Below are 26460 nucleotides of genomic sequence, written 5' to 3'. Positions count from 1 at the left end.
TCAACTGCAGCTGTGTAAAAACAATTCAGGCCATAAATATTCATTTGGAAAATACATTATTTACAGCCTTTAATGAACATGGCAACATGCTGGGCACTGACAAGAAAACGGCACAAACTTACAGGAATAATGCACAATAAAGAAGTCCAAGCTGTGGTCTGGGCTCCATCAAAGTCCCTTGTAAGCCCTGGGTTTGTGCCCCAGTTGGACAAAAGATGGGGTAGACATCCTGTCTGGGGCCATTGGCGGACCCACAGCCAGGGGGCGTTTCAAGCACGTCTTCACGTCCCTGGGCTCCTGGGGGCCCTGCGCGCTCCCTAAGGAGCCCTCGGCCCTCTTGTTCGCCGCTCCCTCCCCGCCCGCCGCCAGGGGGCGCCGCAGGCCGCTAGGCGCTCTGTCGCCGCCAAAGAGCACCAGCGCAGGCGAGCGGCTGGGGTCGGCTTGGCGGCGACCATGGACCGCTTCGTGTGGACCAGCGGCCTCCTGGAGATCAACGAGACCCTAGTGATCCAGCAGCGCGGGGTGCGCATCTACGACGGCGAGGAGAAGGTAGGGCGGTGGCGCGCAGCCCGGCCCCTCCTGGCTCTCCCGGCCCTCGGCGCGCAGTCGGGCCGGCCTTCCGGGCCTCCCCCTCGCCGTGGGCGCCCGCCCAGCGCTGCGCACCGGCTCCAACTTTGGACTGGTTCCCGGCGGGCGCGGGCGGTGGCAGCTCCCCTCCGCCCCCCAAAATCCTCCTTAGGATGGTACAGCTGTGGGGGCCACGGCTGCACGCGTTCAGGGCGGTGATAATGACGGCCCACCCCTTGGGGTGGTCTCAGAACCCCTCAGACGCTGATCTTGGCGGAATGCCGGCGCAGGCCAGCCCCGCCTTTGTTAGGAGACTGTTGTGTTCCCTAACCCGGGGGCTTCGGGCTGTGGTCCTCGTGGGAGCCGCAGGGATTCTGGTCTTGGCCAGAGCGGCAGACAGATTGCTTTGAGAGGATTTCTGAAAAGAAGTATCAGTGAATCGTTGGGACGGCTTTGCTAAAGGCTTTTAAAAACAATTATTTTAGAAAGGAGTTATGAGCATTTATTTTATAAAGGGATGTAATAGGCCGTGCCTTGTAATCGTAGCATAAACCTTAGGAGATGTGTTTGCAAATCGAGAGGAAACATTAACTGTAAGCATTCTGTGGAGACTTCCATCAAACTATTCAACTGTCATCCTGTTCTGGATGAAATGTATAAGCTGGAAATAGAAAAAAATTAAAAACGCATTTATAGTTTCCAGCAGTTTTACTTGCTATTTCTCCTTCCTTGTTCTGCTAGTGAAACTTCTTTCTGTATCTTTGCATACGGTCCTTGCCCCATAGGTAGCTTTTCCTGGTCGGTGCTTACTGAAGCTTGAGGCTTCCTTCCGCCTGGAGAAATGGGGGCAGGGTGCCACAGCATCTAGAGGCACCGCTGACCCAGGTGCTCTCCCTCCCGTTCGCGCATTTTCCATGTACTGTGTTGTCTCCATTATTGGACCAAGGTCTTTTTCTTAAATAATTTGCTTGGACTTAATACCACTTTACTGCCTCAGCACTTTAATTAACTTGATCTTAAATTGGGTTTGCATCTTTTGGTTGGAGTGACAGCTTAATGTTTTTGTTTTTTAAACCAAAGATACACCTTTGGAACTGTTTTAAATGGGAAGCATGATCAACCTCCCCCCCTTCGGTGGGTGTGATGATGCCCCCACTCTCAGAACTGAATGCCTACAATGGTAGGTTGGTCTTCAGAGACTCCTTCAAAGCCACTCCCTTCTGAAAATCAGAGCACCGCACTCTTGTTCTATGCAATTCCAATATGCAAATTAGGAACACCTTGGCTGGCATAAACTACAATGTTATATATTTAAACAAAAAGAATTAGTATCTGTATATGAAAAACAATTAAACCAGCAAATTCTGTTTTTTTCCTTTAAATTTTTTGCTTTTTGTTTTAGCAGACAAGTAGATATAGGTATCAGCAGATTAAGGAAAACTTAGTTGAGACCCTTTGATCTAGTCAAGAATTCTTAACTGTTCTAAACACTTGGAGTGGTGAAGGAGGGGTGTAAGTGTCTTGGAATTGAAACAGCTCTAAGATGGGCCTTTTCACCACTGTGGACCCTGGGCTGGATCTGCTCAGTTACTTGCTGAGCTGCTGTTCCTGGTGTGATTGAGGGTCAGACTGATTCCTGGGGGAAAGTCCTGTGTCCTGGCTTACTCCATATGCTGGAAGGCTTCCAGACCTTAACATGGGCTGAAGACTCTAGGAAGCTGCACATCAGTCTCCAGATCTGATCAAGTTCCCTTTGGAAATCTCTCACTGACTCCCTTGATCTAGACACTGCAGTCCAGATTGCTTAGCCTTCATAGCTTTGCATCCCAACTCATTCCCCAGGCAGGCGTGCACATGGCAGCCTAATAGGCCAGTTGGACACCTGGAGGGCAGGAAGTGTGCCTTATGCATCGGTGTATCTCCTGGCTCATTTTTGGTATGAAATACGTTTTAAAAAACCTGAATAATTAAGAGCACCTACTGTGTGCCAGTAACTTTATATATAATCTCCTTTACTCCTCTCCATGGGCATGTGGTGAGTATTTTATGAATGAGAAAATAACTCTCAGAAAGTGACTTGCCTAAGATCACAGTTATCTGGAGAGACAGGAGTTAAATCTCTATTGATGAGACTCCCAAAGCCTGTGCTTTGTTCACTGTGATGCCACGCTTCAAAAATACAGCAGTCACCAGTGCCAGACTCTTTGTGTAGTGTTTAATATAGGTAATTCTCCCCAAAATGAGGACACTGAAACCCTCAGCTGATAGTTGAGAAAACTGACCTGTCCAAGGTCACACAATTAATAATTGGTGGGGCTGGAGTGGACTGTGCTCTTCCCCCTGGCCAAGTGCCTCTTGGGAATAAACGCCAGCTTGCTTGTTTATACAGGCACAGTTTTCATGGGCCCATTATGACCGGATAATGTGTTGTTTTCATAAGCAGTGTAGACAGGCCATTTGTTTTAATTCACCGAAGCGTCTATAGCCTCGGCTAATTTAAAACATAATGTGAGAAGGTTAGTAGCATATAAAGTGGCAAGTTGGTAGCATATGGTAGAAGATTTGGGAAATATTTCTTTTCTTTCATCTAGCTGGTTTCACTTTTGATTTGGGAAATAATCAGAGATGCATAAAAATATAAAAATATAATGAATGAGGATGCTCATCTCAGCATTGTTATATCTGTTATATATTATTATGTATAAGGAAAAATTGGAAGTATTCTGAATGTCCACCATAGGGTTTGGTTCATTAAATATGACACGCCCTAATCAGCATGAGGAATTGCTAATGATAGGCTGCTGAATGAAAAAAGTAAGTTAGAGTACTATAAATATCATGACCTCATTTTATTTAAAGATTATACACACACACACTATATATATATATATATATATATGTATATATATATATAATATATATACACATACACATGTATACTCACATATGTGTATGTGTGTGTATACACACTGGTATGATTGAGAGATTTCATTTTGTTTTTTAGACTTTTAAAAAATATTTTCCAGATTTTCAACAATATGTTACTTTTTTTGATTAAATTTATTGGGGTGACAATGGTTCGTAAAATTACATAGATTTAAAGTGTACAATTCTGTAATATGTCATCTATATATCACATTGTGTGTTCACTACCCAGAGTCAGTTCTCCTTCCATCACCATATATTTGACCCCCTTTACCCTCTTCTACCATCCCCCTCCCCTCTTACCCTCTGAATATATTACTTTTATAACAGAAAAAATACTAAATGAAAAAGAAAACAGGGTAAGAGCTTATTCATTGAATGCCTAAGTTAGATCAACTTTTAAGCAGTTAAAATTATTCTAGCTCTGAGTGGTAGAAGCAAACCAGCCTAAACTTGTCTCAGGTTTAGCTCATAATCCCTTGGAATCCCTGAAGGGAACTATTACACAATTTCTTGATTTAGAGCAGCAACATTTTACCTTTGCGTTGTTAATTGACATTGCAACAGAACATACTCTGGCTTCAGCTTTAAATTCACATCCTTATGTTTGGATTTCAGTAAGATAAATTGCAGTTTCTTAATCAGAACTATTATTATGCTCTATTGTAGCATCATGTACTCGCAAATTGATGAAATATTTGCTGTTGGAAAAGGGAAATCCTGTTGGCAAAAAAGATTTTTAAAATATCTTAAACTCAATTATTTGGTTTTACATACACGAGATTACCAAAACATTTGAAGACAAACTGAATTAAGTGCCAGGAGTATGTATGTTTTACTTCTGATTCAGAGGAAAACATGCAATTCATAAAGTCTTTTCTCTGAGGCGTTGAATAATCTCTCACAGAGTGTATTTAACCTAGATGGTTCAGTAGGCCTCTTACCATTAAAGTAACCATATTACTTAATACTTACTAATATTGAGATACCTTACTCAGAAAATGTTTTTTTTTTAAAATTCTTGTCAAACGTGTTGGTTTTTTATTAAAGGACTTTTTTGACAAAAGCATGTTTCTGCATATGTTTAACAGAAATAATTTATATACATTTCAAAGTTAACTGAAGTTACATATGGCTGTAACAAATTTCTTTATCTTTTTTTGTTAGACAGGTAATAAAAGTTGTTAAACATGGGTAAGCCAAAAGAAGAAACTTGAAATAATCAGTAATCCTACTAGCAATAAACCATTACTTTTGGCATACTCTATGTGTGTGTGGTTGCACGCTTGTGTATGTGCTGTGTGAGTGTGTAATCATACTATGTATACTATTTTGACATCTACTTTTTTCTATATTAATATGAGTATCTTGTAATATATTGTATCAACTACATACATCATTAAATTCATGGTTATTTTTACTTAAGGATGATATATAATAAAGTTATAATTGGTTATTTACTTGACAAACATTTTAACCACATTATTTTAAACTCAAAAGGATTATTATTTATAATAAACTGGACACTCACTAAAATGCTTTGAGTTTGTGTTGTAAGACAGCCTTATAAATTGGACCAACCTTGCAACTTTTGAAATAACAAATTATTCCTCAAAAGGATATAAGCAAGTCCTACCTGAGGGCAATTTCTACTTTCTAGTAATTAGAGTTAATAGAAGCTTCCAATATTTGTCTTGCTTTTAACAGAAATAAAGTGGTTTGATTTATTAATCTCTTGGGTTCCAACTCTAAAATTTGCTTATTTATATCATTTTCAATGCATAATACCAAATGAGGGCTAAAGGTTTGATCCTAAACACCCAGCTGGCTTTTTTTTTTTTTTTGTATTACAGTTTTTTAAAAAACAGCTTTACATTTATGTTTTCAGTAGATGATACAATCCCATGATAAAAATTCAAAACCCACAAAAAGTATAAAGTTAAAAGTCTCCCTCCTCCCGTTTCTTCATCACCCAGTTCCCCATTGGACGCTACCAGTGCATCATTCTAGAGAACTGTGCATACGTAGATATTTGTATAAAATATATTTTTTTCCTTTGTAAAATATAAATTTGTAATGTACTTTGCATACAAAGTTCTTATTGTTGTTTTTTTCACTTAATGTGGAGAATTTATCATATTTCATCAATTTTAAATGCACATTTCCCCTCCACAGTTTAACAACTCTGTGATCAGGATGTATCTTAAAATCAATGGCACCTTAGATTTTATCAAATACTATAAGTACATAAAGGGTCTCCTCATTCTTTTTAATGACTGAGTAGTCCCTTCATTGTGTGGATGTACATTTCCCTTTTGGTGGACATTTGAATTGTTTCCTATTTTTTGCTTTTAACAAACAGCAGTGAATTACATAGCAGTATATCATTGTGCACACGTGTGAATTCATCTGTGGGTTAAATCCTCAGAAGTGCAATTATTGGAGCAAAGGATATGCGTATTTGTATTTTGATAGGTATTAATACACAACCCTCCATAGAAGTTGGCTCTCAGCAATGTGTACAAATCTTAATTCCCCAACACTTCACTTGCATCATGTTATCAAACTTTTGGACTGCTGCCAATCTCATGGATGAAAGGGGTATCTTGATGGTCCCTTAATTTGCCTTTTTCTTACTATGGTATCCGTGAGGTTGGGCATCTGTTAATGTGTCTGAGTCACTTGTAGTTCCTTTTCTGTGAACTTGCTAATAGTCTGCCTATTTTCCTAATGGATTATGGGATATTTTCTTATTGATTTGTAAGAGTACTTTACATATAAAGGAAATCAGCCCTTTGTGATGTGAGTTACAGTTATTTTTCCCCGTCTGCTATCTTTGCCCTTGGTGGTTTTTGCCACAAAGAATTTGTGTGCAAGCATGTATGTGGAGTTGAATTTATTAATCTTTTTCTCTAATGCTAATTGGTTTAATGTTTTTGTTAGAAAGACCTCCTCCCTGAAATTATTTTTAAAATTCTCTCATTTTTTTCTAGTGCTTTTATAAGTTTTTCTTTTTTTAAACTCAGATATTTGATCCATCTAGAATTTATTTTGGTGCTATGTGTTAGGTATAAATCCAACTTTATGTTTATTGTTTTTTCCTACTGGGCAACCCATTTGTCCCAGTGCCATTGGTTGAATCTCCATTCACACTTATTCTTGTATGTGTTTGTGTCTATTTATGAATTTTCTTACTATATAAAAATTGTTTTTAAAAATTACATGAGTGTTATATACGAATTCAGTCTCATGGTAAAAAAATTCAATCAATAGTGAAGTTTTTAAAAAGGGTTCTTTGCTTCTCTTCTTCCTATTCCCTCACGCTTTTTCTGAGATAATCATTGTTAACAGATTACCAAGTATTCCGTTTAGAACTCTTTCTATTACTACGTGTGTGTATGTGTGTGTATACGTATATATATCTCACGCGTAGTTTGGGGGATATGGAGATTATATCTATCCATCTGTCATGTGTAATATACTGTAAGTTGCTTTTTTCCCCACTCTATGTCTTAGAATTCCATGATAGTCTGTGCAGCTGTATCTCATTATCCTTTTTACCCTCGATATGGATTCCATAGTATGAATGTATTATACTTGATTTAACCACTACCTTATTGTTACACATCTAGGTTGTTTGCAATTTCCCCTAATTTTAGCAAAGCTTTATATAAAACTTATGAAGTGTGTAGCATTGCTTCTCTTTAATTTGTGATAAGCCTAATTCTAAAATGTTTATTTATGATTAACTTACTATTGTGTAATTTGTGAGGAAGAAAAACTGAACTACATTGAGTGGTATGTTATTAATATTTGTGATCTTCTCTTTCTAGATAAAATTTGATGCTGGGACCCTCCTTCTTAGTACACATCGACTAATTTGGAGAGATCAGAAAAATCATGTAAGATACAGTTTTTTATACCTGTTCTATGTCTTAAATCACTGAAGTTTTTCTTTCTTCCTTTTTCCTTTCTGGCCAAGCTATAAATAGATGCCTCAAATTTTTATTTTCAGAATGTGAGCAGAATATGTCCCATATGATCTCTCTGAATGGAATACAGATAGATGGGTTGGAGTGTTTTCCCTCATTCAATTCCAGAAAAGTCTATAGTTTCTGAATAGAGAATCATGGTGACTCCTGTTTTTTAAACACCAGTCAGATCCTGCCCCATACTTGAATGTTCATGTGTAACAGGAGTAATTCTTCCATCTGTTGTCAGTGGTCCTTAAAAAAAACTCATACGTCCTCAAAACAACCCATTCTGCTGATTATTGTTGAGAATCAGGAGGATAGGTATGCTTGGAAGTGCCTTTTACCTGCTAAGAACAGCCCCTACGCCACTGAGCAGGAGGAGAAAATCGTTTTTTCATTTCTCAGAAGAGGAAACGAGTTATGTTTATAGAGCTGTCTTTATTCCAAAGAGCTAACTTGAAAGTGTGTGTGTATAAATTTTGGTAAAATAAACAATCTCTTCTACATTATTTTAATAATTGTTGCCCCCCCTCCTTTAAATTTTAATTCCACAGATAAATAATATACTATACTGAGGCTCTTTGAAAGGCCACTAGCCATTGTAAAATCTAAGACTTTATTTTTGCGCCCTTAGTGGTGATATTGCCCTTATTGATAATGCATTGCCTTAGAACTGTGAATGTTGTCCAGTTTTTTAAAAAGAAATATACACTGAGGAAAGAAATTGTTTTTGGAGGGATCGCTGTCTTTAAACCATATGTTTATAAATTAATGTTAGTAGAATTTTTTTGATTATCATATAAAGAGGTTAATTTAGGAATCCTTAAGCGAGCTATTAAATGCCAGCCATTTATAATAATTTAAAAAATGACATGTACTAATAAGAGGAAGCTACAGTAGTATTTTCTGTTAAAAATTACTTGTGGGCGGGTGAGTGAAGTATAAAAAATTATAAAGAAGAAAAATCAGTAACACACTCCTTAAAGTTGTTTCGATTTACCTGTTCTATTTTTTGTTTTCCTTGTAAGAGTATATTATATGTAAAAAGTTTCATGTAAATATTACTTTTTAAAAGACGTACCTACTGTAAAAACGAAGGTAGCTTTTAAACCTCTTATGTTCTTCCATGCAGTAAAATGCATTGTTATTTTTTATTAAGTGCCTTAAAGGTATTTGGCACTCTATTAAATGCTATCAAACAAGAATTTCTGACTATTCTTATGAAACATGTTTTCTATTGATTTCCTCCCAGGAATGCTGCATGGCCATTCCTCTTTCCCAAATTGTGTTCATTGAAGAACAGTCAGCTGGAATTGGGAAAAGGTAAGGTCTGTATATTACAGTCTTTATTCACTAAAACATTTTCATTCAAGCTGTTATCATTAATTTAGTTGATTTATTGCTGTGCCGTGACTGCATATGTGGAAATGAATCTAATGATTCATAACAATAATTTTAAAAAATACTTTTTTTTTTTTTTTTTTTAAAGATTTTATTGGGAAAGGGGAACAGGGCTTTATTGGGGGAACAGTGTGTACTTTCAGGACTTTTTTTCCAAATCAAGTTGTTGTCCTTTCAATCTTAGTTGTGGAGGGTGCCATTCAGCTTCAAGTTGTTGTCCTTTCAGTCTTATTTGTGGAGGGCGCAGCTCAGCTCCAGGTCCAGTTGCCGTTTTTCTAGTTGCAGGGGGCACAACCCACGATCCCTTGTGGGAGTCGAACCGGCAACCTTGTGGTTGAGAGGACGCTCTCCAACCAACTGAGCCATCTGGGAGCTCAGCGGCAGCTCAGCTCAAGGTGCTGTGTTCAATCTTAGTTGTGGGGGGCGGGGCCCACCCTCTCTTGCGGGACTCGAGGAATTGAACTGGCAACTTTGTGGTTGAGAGTCCAGTGGCCCACGTGGGAATCGAATCGGCAGCCTTCGGAGTTAGGAGCATGGAGCTCTAACCGCCTGAGCTACCGGGCCGGCCCCCCAAAAATACTTTTTTTTAAATTAAAGTTTATTGGGGTGACATGCAAAGAAAAACTTTAAGTATGTTCTAGGTCATTTGAATTTTCCTCTGCTGTGTCTTCCAAGGAGATCTAAACTCTATTAAAAAAAAATATTTAAAATAGTTACCTTCACAATAGTGTCTTATTTTTAAACATCTCCAGGGAGGAGGAATTCAGTTATATGCCAGGTTAACTTTTCTCAGGTATTCTCTTTAGTTCCCAGCTCTCCCCCCACTCCCAACAATTACCATATCTCATTGATTCAAAGATATATGTACATTTTCACTCTTAAGCATCTCTGAACCAAAGATACTTTTTTTTTTTTTAAATTTTTATTGGGGAATATTGGGGAACAGTGTGTTTTTCCAGGACTCATCAGCTCCAAGTCAAGTTGTTTTTTCAAATCTAGTTGTGGAGGGCATAGCTCAGCTCCAAGTTGAGTGGTTGTTTTCAATCTAGTTGTGGGCGCAGCTCACCGGCCCCTGTGGGAATCGAACTGCAATCTGGGTGTTATGAGCACTGCGCTCTAACCAACTGAGCCAACAGGTCGCCCCCAAGATATTTCTTTGATTTGATAGATTTTAAACTTGATGAAATACGGTATTGAATGATCCAAGAAATGATTATGTGAAAAAATTGGCATGGATCTTTTAGGCTGACTTTGGGATTTTTAAACTTCATTTTGTGTCGTAATTTCTTAGCTTTTCATTGGGTTTCCTTTGACAAAATCTGGTAGCAGGGCTCAGGTTTTTCACTTTTAAAGATTTTTTTAATGCTTGCACCCATCCTAATTGTCATAGTTTCTTTGCTCTACTTGGCAGTTCATTTCAAACAGTTGTGTGATTCTTGCACAGTTTATTTGCTCACCTCACCTAAAGATGTTTACCACAAAGGAATAGATGAAAAGTCCTTACAAATCTGTCCCCAGTTCACTAAACAAAACGTTTGTTACATTGAATAGGCCCCACACATGTTTCAATTTGATGATGATATTTAGGCAACCATATGGGCCTAAACAAAGTAAAATTGAGTAGTAGGTGAATCTGTAATGTGATCATAAAGAAAGCTTTAGGCTAGATATCCAAGGTATTTTGGTTAAGATTTTTGGTTTTGCTGATCTTTATAAAAGATTGTTTATTGAGCAGGTTGGGGGGAATAAAGAGGAAAAGAGACATAAAACTGAACAAATATAGTGGTATTTTTGATAGCATAGAAGATAATGGTAGTCATAAAGATTATGGTAATTTGTGTTCCTAGAGCAGCAGCACTTTGAGAATTGTTTTTGCTATTGGATATCTTTCTAAATCATGCTGTTGATTGAGTGGCGTTTTCCAAAAATGACACTGTAGCATGTTAGTTTTGGATGGAGTTTTAATAAAATGTCAGCTGGCCAGTTTTACACAGATAAGTTTTCACATTTTGTTTTCAAATGGGTAAGGTAGTGTGCTTTGGCAGAAATTATAGGCTCCTGGTAACCTCTGGGGATGACTCTGTAAATGGAAAACCCTCATCATAAATGAAAATCATAAACCACCCTAAATTTTACAAATTTATTTTGAACTTATTTCCTAAAACCACATTTTTATTTCGTCCATAAACCTAGTAACTTGAACTTTTTTGTTCATAGCTTGTAAGTTTTTGGTAGAGATATTTCTGAAAGGTTCATCAATACTGAATTAACACAGACTTTCAAAGGATTCCTTTCAGGATGTTCTTTGTTTCTACATGAATTTTAAATATGACCTGAAATATATTAAAAGCTATGAAAATAGAATCGATGATTTTAAAAGGCAATTTTACATGTTACATTTGCTTTTTCTTTAGTGCCAAAATAGTGGTTCATCTTCACCCAGCTCCTCCTAACAAAGAGCTCGGTCCATTCCAGAGCTGTAAGAACTCCTACATCAAACTCTCCTTCAAAGAACATGGCCAGATTGAGGTAAGTTTCTGTAAGAATAAAATTGGACTAGAAAGGTGTGCTTTATTCTATATGAATAAAATTGGACTAGAAATTTTTGTTGTTTGTTAATATGAAGGAAGGCAATATTGTTTACATATTGTAAATATGATAAAGGCAGCATACCAGGTATCACCATATTTTTACAATAAAATTTTTGATATCTTAACCCTTATCAGTGGAGAATCTGAAGTGTAGGTTTCAGTAGGAACAGGAAGCAGGAGGGTGTGGTCACAAGGAAAGAGCGGACACTAGAAATATGCCACTAGGAAAGTTTTCAGTGGTACATGTAGTCTGGTGAAAGGGACAGAGTGTAATGCAGTGACATGTTAAACTACTTCAGTATCTGAAAGCTCACTAGCCTTAGTTCAGCAGTGTATCTTTACCTTTATTAACTCCATACAAATATAATCACTTAACATACTTTTTCCATACTATAATAGTTTAAATGTTCTGATGAATAAGTTGCTGTATATGTATTATTTAAACATTTATAAGTCTGTGTGTTGATTGCCCCACTGATGTCATAAATGATCTATGTTCTTTTTTTCTATAGCACCTCACCCGGTGCTCTTCACACAGTAGGCACTAAGCAAATATTAGTCACTAACTGAAGTCACTCTCACTGTAGGTGAAAAATACAGTTGATTTTTTTGTGAACAGAGGCATGTTTTGGCCCTAATTTCTTAAATTAAGGCTCCCTACACATTTTAAGACAAATTATTCTCTGCTTCCTTCATGGATAATGGTTGTATATTTTTCTTGGCACTGTGTCTGCTTCACTATAGATTGAAAACAATCCACATAGGCAGGATTGTTTAAAGTAAGTATATTTATTTCATTGTCACTCATCTCTTTGTTGAGAATAGCTCACTTTATATAGACGGTCAGTTCCTTCTTTTTTTTTTTCTTTGTTCTTTCTGAAGTTGATCCAAGAAAAGAACTTCCTTTGATTTTCTTTGATGTCTCTGAGAATTCTAGGCTTGTTGCAAATGACTAAACAGACCTTTCAACTAAAGAAATGTTAAGTAATGATTTGTAGGAGGATGCCACAACTTGACTGACTCATTTAAAGTGTATCTGTGTGTATAACAGTTTTACAGGCGTTTATCAGAGGAAATGACACAGAGAAGATGGGAGAACATGCCCGTTTCCCAGTCATTTCAAACAAATAGAGGACCCCAGGTATTTTTAACACTGTTTCTTAATCCAGTATTTTTAGCTCTGTACTTATCTTCATTAAGAAAAAATATTTCTGTGATTATAGAACTTTCCAGAAGTAAAATAGTGATATTTTATTAAAAATTTATTCTCACAGAACCTCATTTAGTGCTCTATAGACAGGAGCCACTTAATAAAAATAAATGACTACAGAGTAATTCTTGGGATGGTAGAAGTTAGATTCCACTTGCTTCATTCTGTTCTTCATAATCAGTGTGACATCTGAGAGAACAGACAATACCACTGAGTAACATTTTCCAAGCCAGTTTTAAATTAACTACCAACTATGGACAGATACTTAAATGTGTAAAAGTAGTTTGTATAATAACTGTCAAGTACCAAAACTTTTAACTATAATTTTTTGCACATTTGAGACCCTATTATATATCAGATACATAACAGGTTGCCAAAGAACAAAAATGGATAGGAAATTTAATTTATAGGTAAAATGAAGAGTCAAATATGCCATTTATTGTATGTTGAATGCTTCTTTATGATGATTTGAAGATTGTTATGTATGGCAAGAAACTGACAAATATTTTGAAAGGAAACTAGATCTAATTGTGTGCTGTTTTTCTTTGGTTTTTTTGTGGGTCCTTTCCCGCCATTGAAAACACAATGTGGTGGGTTACAAAAGATTGTGTCCTTCCTATTTTGTATGTTTTATTTTCTACTTTTGTTTTTCAGCCAGGGAGAATAAGGGCTGTAGGAATTGTAGGCATCGAAAGGAAACTGGAAGAAAAAAGAAAAGAAACTGACAAAAACATTTCTGAGGTAACTCTTACACAAGTTCCGGTCAGCTGTCTTTTTCAGCCATTTGTGTTTATTCTTTTGGATACAGCTGTGACTAATTCCATTCTGTATATTGGAACATATTTAGTTTGCATGAAGCTACGCAGTACCTTATTCCATGTAACAGCCCTACTTCAGGTTGGCATGGTTTAGCCAAAATGTGTTTTAAAAAGTTTTTCCAAAAAGGAATACAAAAAGAATGCAAATTTGTATTTTGCAATGTTAGAAAATATCTGGGATTGTTGTATATAAATTTAAAAATGTAGATGGAATTTGTTGGAGGATACTCCTAATGAATTCAAGGTCTTCGATATAATTACTTTGGACATTTGGTCAACTTAGATGAGGGAAAAATGCTATTCTGTGGCCCTTAACCCTGGTCAGACACCACACAATTTTACGCTGATGACCTCTCAGGGACCAGACACAGATACAATAAGAATGGCTCAAACTAATCCATCAGCTAGGAGAACAACCCTAAGCATGTACATTTCAGTGTTTTTAAAACTTCATCATATATGAGGAAATTCAAGCCAAGGGGAAAGAACTCTAGTTAAGAAAACCTGTTATACATTAGATTCTGCAACTAGTTAATACATCTAAACATATCATTGGTTTTCCCACATTTATATAATAATGGCCATGGATTTTTATGAAATGATTCTATGAAGTAATCGTTTAGTTTTTATAATAATTTGTAAATAAAATTTCATTGAAGAGTGCTGTTCATAGAGTTTCAAAGATGTATATTAATCAAATAAAGTCTTAACTACAAATAGTTATTGAATACCTGTGTTAGTCAAGGTTCTTCAAAGAAACAGAACCAATAGGAGATAATACAGATATTGACATATAGATATATTGATATCTACGTCTCTGTGCATAGAGTTATAGATCTGTTTCTATCCATATCTTTTTATATATACACAGTGGGTTTATTATAAGGAATTGGCTCATGTGATTGTGAGGACTGAGAAGTCCCACAACCTGAGAAGTCCCAAGCTGGTGACCCAGGAAAGCTGGTGATATAAATTCTAATCTGAATCCAAAGTGCTGATGGTGATAAGTCCCAGTCCAAGGGCAGGAGAAGACTGATGTCTTGCTCAGCAGTCAGGCAGAGGAGTAAGTTCTCGCTTCCTCCAACTTTTTGTTCCTTCACACCCTCAGTGGACTGGATAATGCCTACCCACACTGAGGAGGGCAATCTGCTTTACTCAGTGTACCATTCACATGCTAACCTCATGTGGCAACACCCTCACAGACACACATTATTCTTAATGTTGGATCAAATACCTGGGTATCCCATGATCTAGTCAAATGGACACATCAAATTAATCATATAATAGTACCTATTCTGGGCCTACTAATTGAAAATACAGATCATTGTTGAGGAACCAGGGTATTTGTCCTATTAAGTGCCCGTCATATAGGTTTTGTTGATTGCATGCTAATGGTAAAGTTGTACCTGCTCCTCAGCCCTACGAGTTTCCCGCAAATTGGTAGCTAGATCCAGAGGCTTGATCAGACTCCTGTTTGATCCCTTTAATAAGACTAGAAGTCTGTGCTTTCATCAGGAGGTACATCATGTCTTTTTTTATGACGTTAGTAGCTGTTAATGTTCAGTGCATAGGTCTGTTGATTCATTGTTGGTTGCAAATGTTGATATTTTATGGTTTATTTTTCACTTATTAGTTGGAATACTTTTTAAAGAGATGTTTGCCTTCATCTACTGTTTGGCTACTCAGTGATAGGGAAGGTAGGAAAAGTGCCTTTTCCTTTATCATCATGGTAATAAATTGGTTGCTTATCCTCCAAAGGTAACTAATTAGGTTTTTTTACATATTATTATGAATTTATAAATTTTAACATTTTTGATAAGTTTCAATCATTTGCAATTATTATTCTATTTAAAGCTCAAATTGTCCCATCTTTGGCCAGTGGGAACCTCTTCAGGTTAGCTTTTGATGTGACCTGGTGGATTTGAATAGCTTCCTTACAGTCTGGTGTGAAAAAAGTTCGAGGACCATTTTGTACATTTCCTGCCGCATCCTGTACATTTCCCACCACAGATCTGGAATCAACCATACCTGAGAAACGGGTTTCTTTTAGTGAGAAATAGTACTTCAAAACCAGTCTACCTCTCAGGAATATTCATCTCTATCGATTGATCTTTATTTTTAGGTCTTTTCAGTGGAAAGAGCTACAATTTTTTTTGTTTTGGAAAAAAGTGCCTCATGAGGTCATACTGATAACTTCCTATTCAAATTCAGGAGTATGCTAACAAATAATAACTAAACCTGTTAAAAAGAATTATTTTGTATGTGTTCTCCCTATTCCTCCCGCATTTTAAAATTAGGTGTGCTGCATCTACTGTTATATATCAGTATATATCAGCCATATACAGTATATATCAGCCACTGCATATACTGTTTCCCCTCTAGCTCTCATTTAGTCTCAGTTTTATAAGTAACTATATGTGTAATACTACCAGTCCTTTTGTTGATCTCCCTTTATTCATTTTGGTTGTCTGAAGTTTATCCTCTAGTAGATTTTTCAGAAAGTATTCATGGGAACAATATCCCTTGAGTTCTGGCATACTTGTATTCCTTATATGTGGAAGTCAGTTTTGGTGGTTTTTGGTGGTAAAATCCTTGGCTCACATTTCCTTTCCTTGAGTGCCTTCGATATGTTACTTTCAAATTTTTGTCTGGCATGAAGTGTTGCTGCCAAATAATTTTTTTCTTCCCTTGAAAGCCACTTGCTGTTTTTCCTATATCCCCAAAGGATTTATTTATTTATGTATGTATTTATTTATTTAAATAAAGTCCAGTAATTTTACCGGAATGTGTTTGTGTGTTTACTAGAATGTGTTAGTCATTCTGGGTTGTTAATATGCTTTCAGTGTTTGGTTTCAGAAGGTTTTTCTTTTAGTGTCGGGGAAGTTTTTCTATAATTTTCAATAATTGTTTTGATTTTTTATTCTGAGATGTCTATGAACTGTATGTTGTAGCTTTACTGCCTGTCTTCACTATTTGTGACTTTCTTTCAAATCCTTTTTATCTCTTCCTTTCTTTTTTATTGAGAAAATTTTCCTTTTTTCACCTGTTGTTTCTCTTAAGACATTAACTATTGTGTTTATTCATTCTTGTGTTCTGTCTAGTGTAGTCTTTATTTCAGAAATGATTTTTAAAAAATCCTTTCCTGAATCTTGTCACTTCATTTCTGATTCATGTTGTCCTTTCTCAGCATGTATCATTTTTAAAACATATTTTAGCTCATTTTGAAGTAAAAGGTTGTATTTTGATCTGATCTATGAACATGTCTTTCTGGCATGCTTCACTGTTTGTAATGTTATTCTACTCATTTTTAAAAAATTTTTTTCTTGGAGAATGTTGGGGAACTGTTTTTCGAGGGCCTATCAACGCCAAGTCTTTATCCTTCAATATAGTTGTGGAGGGCGCAGCTCAGCTCCAAGTCCAGTCTTAGTTGCAGGGGTTTCAATCTTTAGTTGCAGGGGGCACAGCCCACGATCCCATGTGGGAATTGAACCTACAACCTTATTGAGAGCCCGCGCTCTAACCAACTGAGCCATCCGGCCGCCCCTCCAGAAGCTCAGTGGCAGCTCGTTGTCTTCAGTCTAGTTGTAGAGGGTGCAGTTCACTGGCCCCTGCGGGAATCGAACCGGCAACCCTGTTGTTGAGATCTTGCACTTTAACCAGCTGAACCATCTGGCCGCCCGTCATTTTTTTCTTATAATAATTTTGATAGGGATTTGACCTTGATACTTGCTGTTGCTAATTTTCAAATGAAATTAGTTTTCCTGAACTTTTAGTGGAAGATATAGTTCAAAGTAGCCTTTCTTACTGCACAGAGGTCTCTTCTGCTCTGTTCATACAGGGTTAAAAAGGTGGTGGCTTGCTTTCTGTGATTTCCTACCCGTTTCCATACTATTTTTATCAGAACTTTTTTTCTCTTACTCTCTTATCTCTACCTTGCTCCATTTTTTATTCCTCTTTCAGTAGTTTCTCCCCAGTGTGGGATTCTGTCCTGGAAGAGAAGGCTAAAGGGTCAGTTTCATGAGTTCATAGACTACTTCAGCCCTTCCTGAGGACCCTTTGTACCCACCCAGGATTGAAGTGGGCAAACCCTCCCAATTTGATTTACTGTCCTCAAGTTGGCCCATCTCACTTTTCCAGTAACCACCTATTGGGCTTTTGGGGGTTGTCTTATTCCAGACCTATAAGTTGCCCTGGTGCCTCCCTTTTCTTTCTCCTGCCTAGATGCTGATATTATGCAGATCTTGTGGCGTTTGGGGTTTGTCCACACCTGCTTGTATCTTGGGGTTTCTATGAATCTTGTCACTTAGTTTTGTAGTATAAGCTGTCTATGGGTTTTGATTTTGAGATCTAGTTGCCCTGTCTGTTTTTATGTTGGGAATTGGAGAGATTTAAAAACTGTACTGCCATAGCCACCATCTTCCCAGAATCCTTTATTCCCATAAAATTCCAGCACTTTAGCATTAGAGGGGTTCTTACTATCCAGAGAAGTGATTGTCTCAGAGCTAGTGACTAGATTTGGAACCGGGATGATGAGAACTCAGGTCTCCTGATTTGCAGGCAAGTGCAGTCTAATACATCATGGCTATTCTCTTTGCCACCCAGAAGGTGCTATCATGGTCCTCTTTCAGTGACATTTGTTGTCTTCCTTTTTGTGTGACACTTTTGGAGATGGCATCAGACAGTGAACTAATTTTGCATTACTAGTGTTCCTTTTTCTGAATGCTGCCAAACTAATTTAATGTTCACAGTATTGTTTTTCTGACTTTATGGAATGTTTCTCTGTTTCAGTCTAATTTCCCAGAGTTACATGCTCAAAGGGTGCTACACAAGCATTGTGCTCCCTTGTGCAGCACACAGTCCTTGCTCTCTACTTTGTGGGAGCCCTGTATCATGTTTGAGATGTGGTGATATGCCAGGTAGGCCGGCACACAGGCAGACAGACTTTCTCTGCAGTGTGAGAAATTCCATGTTAGGAGAAAACAGTGGCAGCAAAAGGAACAAGGCCTGTTACTTCAGTTGGGGTCACGGAAGACTTGTTAGCAGAAGGAATTCAAGGCCTGGAAGTTGAGCAGATGCTAACAGATGACCAGTAGGGATAAGAGGATCCATGTGGAGGGAATGCAATATGCAAAGGTACAGAATCAAGATTATTGAAACGGAAAATTCAAGAATGTATTAACAGTTACTGAAGCTAATAACCAAAGTAATGACTGAAAGTCAGTAAGAAATAATGCTACGGATCAGCTTAAGACAGTATTCCCTAGTTAATTTTAAGGCAGATGCCACTTTTTTTAAAATCAGAGTGGAAATTTACGGATATGGAAGAGAGAGAAGGTTCTGTAAACTGGAAATTGAAATAATAGAATGGGCACGTGCATCAATTTTGCGTTTGTACGTATGTTACTTCAATTTTACTGTAGATAGTTTCTCCACCCATTTTTTGGATAGTTGGCTAATTCCAAATTTAGAATAATAGAAATAGAAGTGAGGAAGCTTTTGTTTGTGTTTTATAATTACTCAAAATATTTTATAGGAAATTCTTCTAAGGCACTAAAATATTTATATTTATTTTTATGAACCATAAGGAGTAATGACTAATTTATGTGAACTCTGTTACTTTTAGCATATTTTTAATGAAAATACAATAAAGTGATTTACCATATAAAATTTAAAAGTATTGTCTTCCTAGTTTTCCTTAAACTTCTTTTTGTCTTTTCAAACTAAAAATCTAAGTGTATAAAGTGTTGTGTGTGTTTCATTTTTGAAAACTAGGTTGTTGGGTGATTTGCCCTCCATTTAAACGGTAGAATTGACTTTGTTTCAGAGCTGGTGCCCAGAGTTTCCCACAAAAGGTTTCCTGCATCTGCTGGCTGTTGCTGATAAGAATCCAGTGTTTAAGCCTTTTGTTTATCTGAGGAAATTCCTGTTAGGTGTGTGCACATTCCCCTTTGTTTTCAGTATTAGCCTTAGTGAGTCGGCCATAAGAATCCTACACAACACTCTATTCTTCAGCAAAATCCATTTGCAGGTGGGGGGTACTTTCCTGCATGTAATTAAGATGGGCATGAGCTCATCAGAACCTATTGATCACAATTCTATGTGGACGAAAGATTTTCAATTAATGATAAATTGCTTAATCGGTTTAAAAAAATAACATCTGTGCCCATCAATTAGACAGCAGGTATTCTGCACAGGAAGTATATTTTTGGTAATTTGAAACAAATTTATATAAATGTGTCAGATTAAATTTGAAGAGGCCTTGGAAGTGGATGTTCTTTATAGCAAATTAAACAGTCGATGGGTTTTATTTAGATACGTTTTGGTGGTATTTGAATGTTTTCCTTTTGTCATAGTGACTGTCTCCAAAGTCACAGGTGTAATCTGTTCAGTATTGAAGAGGCTGAGACATACGGTTTCAGTTAAATTATACCTGGTATTGAAGCTAACATTGTTATGGGCAAAGAAGTATTTCTGCAGCTGCATGTTGCCATTTTCAACCAGGAAAGCTTCCCAATGCCTTTGATTCTTGACCTCCCATCAGGAAATGATTTGGGGAAAAGCCAGTGACAAATTTTCTTACTTGTGTCAAAGAACAGTGAATAATATTTTCTGAACTATTACATATATCACTTTTTGTTTGTTTAATCATTAGTAACTATTTTCTCTTTGAAAACTTGTTTTTTGCAGTTTGTTTTGGAAAATTTATTCTTTCTTAGCTAAACTAATTCTTAGAATAAGAATTTAGTAATAGATTTATTACTTGTATAAATATTTGTATAAACTGACATCTGTAAGACAATTTTGTAAATTTTTATCGTAGGGAAGAAAATAAGAGTGCTTCATTGTTGTAAAACACTTTAATTCTTTAGACAGATTCCAACAAAAACTCATTTCTCATTTCAGGCCTTTGAAGACCTCAGCAAGCTAATGGTCAAGGTATGTATCATTTACACCTTGTAACGTCATACCAGTTATGATACAGTTTTGAAAATACCTTGTTAGCAGATACTTTGGGGACATTATTTCTTTTCAGTCTTTCACTGTTCTGTTGACAGGCTAAGGAAATGGTGGAGTTATCAAAATCAATTGCTAATAAGATTAAAGACAAGCAAGGTGACATCACGGAAGATGAGGTAAATAGGTTGCTTTTTAAGGCATTAGAAACTACACAGATAATGCATCGATGTATGGGGGATTTACTCGTTTGCTTTCTTAATGTAGTGTTTCCTTTCTTTTAGGATTTGAGGATATATGAAAGTGCTCAAGAAAAAGTTAGCCATAAAAACTTTGTTGATTCTAGTAGGATTAAAGGATATTTCACTAATTTTTCTTGGAATGTAGAAAACAGATATTGAAATATGTAAGGAGTGACTGTCTTATACATATCCCTGTTTGACATCTGTTTCATTAAATTTGTCTACAATTTGGTCACAGCCATGTTTCTGAGTTTTCGGCTGTATCATTGGGTTGACATTAAATATAGCATAGTTGTTATCTAAATCTCCTCTCACACCAAACTTGTGAGGTAAATGGAGTATGAGATACCAAGATAGAAGGAAGAATAATTAGATTTATGCAGGGAACTACTAGAAAAAGAGTAGAATTGAATTTATAATGGAGGGATTTCAAATGTCAGGATGGAGAGACTAATTCTGAACTCTCTTTTTGTACATTTTCTCCTCATTATAGACCATCAGGTTTAAATCCTACTTGCTGAGCATGGGAATAGCTAACCCGGTTACCAGGGAAACCTATGGCTCTGGCACACAGTACCACATGCAGCTGGCCAAACAGCTGGCTGGGATACTGCAGGCACCTTTAGAGGTAAAAATAAAACTGAAATGGTCTTTTTAAATTGTCTTAAATTACTTCCATGCCATCAGAAATCTTAACAAGAGCATAACTCCTTTTGTGACGTGGTTACTATTCAAATACATGTTATTTTTTCTTTCAGTAATATTAAATTAGTTCAGTGTCCTTGTGAATGGAGTCTTTGTCGGTAATCTTCTAAATTGTTTTCAGTGTTCATTTTAGAAATCTGTAACTTTGTAAATCTAAGTGATATGTTTTTCTTATCTCATTTTCAAAAGGAAATATATGATCTCTATATTTAGATATATTTCCATATAAGTTTTAAAATATGTACTATTAATAATTTCATAAGATTCATCTTCAACTCTAACATTAGTTTGGCAATCAAAACTTTCTTTATTAAAGCACTTGTATTAAGAAATATTTCAAACATATGATGAAGTAGGAGAGTGTAATGAATCCCTATGTGCCCATCACCTAGCTTTTTCTATAGGCCAACCTCCACACAGAGTTATTGTAAAGCAAATCCCAGACATCACATCATTTTATCTGTAAATATTTCAGTATGTAATTATAATAATAAAGATGTCTTTGAATGTAATTTATAATCCCATTCTACAACTAAAAAGTTAAAAATAATTTTTTAATATTATCAAATACCTAGTTAGTGTTTTCATTTTCTCTTACAGTTGGTGTGTTCAAATCAAGATCCATTGCAATTGGTTGATTTGTCTCTCAAGTTCTTGGGTTTTGTTTTTTTTAATTCCATGGGTTTTTCCCTTCTCCCATCTTCCGCCCCACCACACACAATTTATTTATTGCAGAAACTAGTAGTTTATCTGATAGTGTCTCAGACTCTGGATTTTGTTGACTTGTATGTTAACATGCTTCCTTATCCTGTGTATTCCCTGCAAATGGGTAGTTATATCTAGAAGGTTCTTTTTTTCCTGACAATATTTCATAGAGGTCTTGTGCATTTTCATCAGGAGGTACATAATGTCTGATTGTGATGTTAGCAGCCATCGACAGTTATTACCTAGACTATTAATTCATTAGGGTTTGCAAAATGGTGATATTCTTAATTAGTTCTATAATTTCATCTTAATTTCTTAGCTGGAATAACTTAAAACATTTAAATATACTTTTAAAACATGGTAGAGAGCCCCTCTTTTCATTTAGTAAACGTTAAAAGAGTGATAATGACCTTAAAGTCCAAATATTGAATTTGAAATACCTTATGATATCTGAATTCTCCCGTGTAGTTTTTAAAAGTTTCTTAAGAAATTTTATAATTTCTGATTTCACTGTGATTATGATTTCTAAGAACTGCTAACTGGTGATGGTTATAAAAATACTTTTAAAAATTTCATATTTTAACAGGAACGAGGGGGAATAATGTCACTTACGGAGGTGTACTGTTTAGTAAACCGAGCCCGAGGAATGGAAGTAAGCATAGAATATTTAGATATTCTTTTTTTTTTTAATTAAATATAGACTTTCTTTATACAAATTCCCCTACAGTGAATACAATGTGAGGAAGGGTTGTGAATATCAAAACTATTTGAGAAGAAGTACAGTGCAGGGAAGAGAACACTGCTCTGGAATCCATGAGGTGGGTTCGGATCCTGGCTTTGCCGAGTGACCTTGACCTTGAATAGCTTACTTAACCTCTCAGACTCAGTTTTCCTACATTTAAAATAAGGGTTTAAACTGACTGATACTTTTCCGCTTGTACAGTCTGTGTTTGTATTGTGATTAATAAGATTGTACATGATGGCCTGTCTCTGTGATAGTGTTTTGACTTAACTGGGTGGGGTACAGAGTGCCGGCAGATAATACTGAGGGAAAGCTGCCCCGCTCCTTTGCTGTGACTCAGCGGCTGTCCTTCAACTCTCATTGCTGCTTCACGCCCAGATATCCTTAGCCTGCAAGGTTCTGTCCCTGAACATTTTGTGCCCTCGCAGGTAAACACAGTTTTGTGGTGTCAGCAGTTACCTCCATGCAAATGACTCACACACCAGTGCTCACCCCGGTGCCCCGAGTTGAGCCTGTGGTTGGTGTTTTTATTTGAATAGTCATCATAACTGCCATGGGTGGGCACTTACTGTCCACCAGGCACTCTGCACTTATTACCTCATCTGTCCTCCTGGTAACTCAGTGAGGCAGCTACTGTTTTTACTCTCCCCATCTGGGGGGAATTGGGATGAGGAAATTGAGGCTTAGAAAGAGAAAATAATTTGACCTATGGTGTACCTGTAGACAGTCTGGAGCTGGACTGGCTCCAGAACCATTGTATGTGACTGGAAGCTGTGCTTGGCATTCACCACACCGAATGGATCCTTTAAGGCTGCATGGTCCAGAAGGGGAGGCAGTAACTAGCTACATGTGACAGTTGTGAACTTGAAATGTAGTTGACCCAACTTGATATGTGTTGTAAGTGTAAATTACATACCAGATTTAGAAGACTTAGTACAGAACAAAGAAATGTTAACCATCTCATTAATAGTTTTTCATATCAATAATATGTTGCATTTTTTGATCTATTGGGTGTGTGTGTGTATATATACATATAAATTAATTTCACCTGTTTTAATTTTTTTAATATGACTACAAGAAAACTTTAAATTACATATATGACTTACATTCTGTTTCTATTGGCTAGCACTGCTTTAATGAATAGAGAAGTCTTGGCTTCTTTGTTAATCTTTCTGCCTTGTAGTGATTAAGCCACCTAAAATTCTTGATAAATGATAATTTTTTAATTTCCTCTTCTGTTTTAGTGATCATTATAATTACATAGCATCACTCTATTAATTTGCAGTGTAAACTGGATTTTTTTCCCCATTAGTTGCTCTCACCGGAAGATTTAGTGAACGCGTGCAAGATGCTGGAAGCTCTGAAATTACCTCTCAGGTAAAAGAACCTATACAGGAAGTTTGCCATCCGTAACCACTGCACAGAGTGGACAGGAAAGCCCTCCCAGGTCTGCCATCCTGTGTGGCGAGCCTGCATTTTGCCGTTACATTATATGTGAACAGAATTCACGTGGCACCACAAGCACCTCTGTCATCCTAGCTTCCATGTTGTGCGTGGCCTGAGTGATTTGGGGCCTTGAGAGAAGAATATGGGCTCCCCCGATGAAGTCAGGGTAGCTAGTCCCTCTTCCCTGAGACTTTGTGTTTATCTCTGGGAACTCAGAAGTATAAATGTTCAGCTGTGAATTATATTTTTCTCATCCTCAGGTTAGAAACAGTAACCATATTTTATTCAGCATGTGGATTATAGTTCATATTTTTTTAAATCGTTCATTCATGAGCTTTTTAGTGATGCCATAATTGCTTGCAGTCTTTAGGTTTTAAATGTTGTTTTGTGTTAATAGTGCCCTCATACCTGGGCATAAAAGAAAGTGAAAAATATTTGTGCCTTCTTAGTGGTTGAAGATCCTATATATTCATGGCATTATTCTCTCATCTACGTTTTTTAGGCTCCGAGTTTTTGACAGTGGCGTCATGGTAATTGAGCTTCAGTCCCACAAGGAAGAGGAAATGGTGGCCTCAGCCTTGGAGACAGTATGTGAACTTGGTTTCCTCCAGTCATTAAGGCTTGCCGTGAGGACCTGAATGCCTAGCAACTTGAGAAACAGGATTTCCTTTTGAACTTAACTTTACTAAAAAGTAACGTTTGCAGACCCAGTTAAAAATGGTTTATCATTAACAATGAAGAAGTATTAATCAAAATTATACTTTGAAAGCTTTTCGAAGCTTGTTAACACTCAAACATCTTAATAAAGAATTAGAATTAGTGAGGTGCTCTCTTTTTGTTTGAAGCTTAGTCTTGACAATGTTTTTAACTTTGTTAATCAGAATGTTACTGATGATTGAACTTTTCCTTTCAGCAACACTTACATAAAGCAGGCTTACAAAACATCGCAAGCTGTTTTATGAAATTGTTGCTTCAAAAAATATGAAAAGTAACGATAGTCTAGATGGATTTTTATGGCCAAACTGCTATTACTCATTAGGATACTTGAAATATTACTGCTTTCATAGCTGCTACAATGAGCCTTATAATTTTGAATAACTCACATTTATACTTTTTATTTTCAACTAGATGAAAAACCCAAGACTATAGATATTTCAAACACACTTTTGAAACTAACCCTATACATAACGGTCCTTCACTGGAGCATATAATGTGCACTCAATTAGAATTTGTTATATGTTCCTTTTCAGAATATTGAAGTTTTTTTGTTTTTTTTTTTAGGATTTAGTACAGTGCCTTTGTTACATTACAGAGGGTTTCATAGTATGTTTTCATCTACTTTATTTGGTCTGGGTCCTTCAGCTTTTATAGAATTAAACATTAGTGAAGAAGACTTACTTCTATAGTGAATATTCTTTGTATTTAAGTAGAAAATTCAGTAAATTATTTCCTGAGTATACCGGTAGACATTCTCTCTAGGTACCTAAGTGGTGTAAATTGTGACATATTTTTCTGCTGTGTGTTTGTTAGGTTTCAGAAAAAGGATCCCTGACATCAGAAGAGTTTGCCAAGCTTGTGGGAATGTCTGTCCTCCTGGCTAAAGAAAGGTAAGTAAGGTCCTTGCTCTTCGTTACAGCTTGTGATTTTGAATGGACAGATGATTGTACTTTTCTCCCCTTGATTCCTAGGTTGCTTCTTGCAGAGAAGATGGGCCATCTTTGCCGAGACGACTCTGTGGAAGGCTTGCGGTTTTACCCAAATTTATTTATGACACAGAGCTAAGGGTTTTGTATTTAAAATACTTTTTATCCATATACTTGTGTCATGTGGAGGTTGTATGACACTGAGCAAAGACTAAACCGTGAGAATAAATTGAGAATTTACTGGAACTTCACAGTATAAAACCCTTTTAATTTTTCCCTAAATATTATTGTCCAGGAATTTTATTTAGGATAAAATATTGGAAAATACAGAAAAATGAATACAAATGTGAATTTGAAATCTTGCTACAGTAATCTAGAACCCTCAGAGTTTAACTTGAAACATGGTGGATTTTTAACTTAATCTTTAAAACTAACCATTTTTTAAAGAAAGGAATTTAGTTCCTGGGGGGAAAAAAGAGAAGTCACATGTTTTGACAGGGTACGTCATTATTTTAATGTGACTAAAATTCACTGAAT

General features: G+C 36.6%; 1 protein-coding gene across 1 annotated transcript; it reads left to right on the top strand.

The window, feature by feature from the left end:
• The first annotated feature begins 370 nt into the window (after positions 1-370).
• On the top strand, positions 371-26460 carry VPS36 (vacuolar protein sorting 36 homolog). Its single transcript, XM_033104873.1, has 14 exons — positions 371-549; positions 7326-7394; positions 8719-8789; positions 11282-11396; positions 12510-12599; positions 13323-13409; positions 20390-20422; positions 20542-20619; positions 21176-21310; positions 22679-22744; positions 24147-24211; positions 24783-24867; positions 25811-25887; positions 25969-26460. The coding sequence occupies exons 1-14, from the start codon at positions 454-456 to the stop codon at positions 26060-26062; spliced, it is 1161 nt and encodes a 386-aa protein (XP_032960764.1). The 5' UTR covers positions 371-453; the 3' UTR covers positions 26063-26460.

This window comes from Rhinolophus ferrumequinum, chromosome 4 (genome assembly GCF_004115265.2).
Source record: "Rhinolophus ferrumequinum isolate MPI-CBG mRhiFer1 chromosome 4, mRhiFer1_v1.p, whole genome shotgun sequence".
NCBI lineage: Eukaryota > Metazoa > Chordata > Mammalia > Chiroptera > Rhinolophidae > Rhinolophus > Rhinolophus ferrumequinum.
Note: the sequence above shows the minus strand (reverse complement) of the source record. Positions and strands in the feature narration are given on the sequence as shown.

Bases quoted from the DNA above. Each gene is read 5' to 3' on its own strand.
- VPS36 (XM_033104873.1), top strand. From the start codon at position 454: ATGGACCGCTTCGTGTGGACCAGCGGCCTCCTGGAGATCAACGAGACC. The intron at 24,868-25,810 runs GTATGTGAACTT...TGTGTTTGTTAG, and splicing joins TGGCCTCAGCCTTGGAGACA to GTTTCAGAAAAAGGATCCCT. The intron at 25,888-25,968 runs GTAAGTAAGGTC...CTTGATTCCTAG, and splicing joins GTCCTCCTGGCTAAAGAAAG to GTTGCTTCTTGCAGAGAAGA.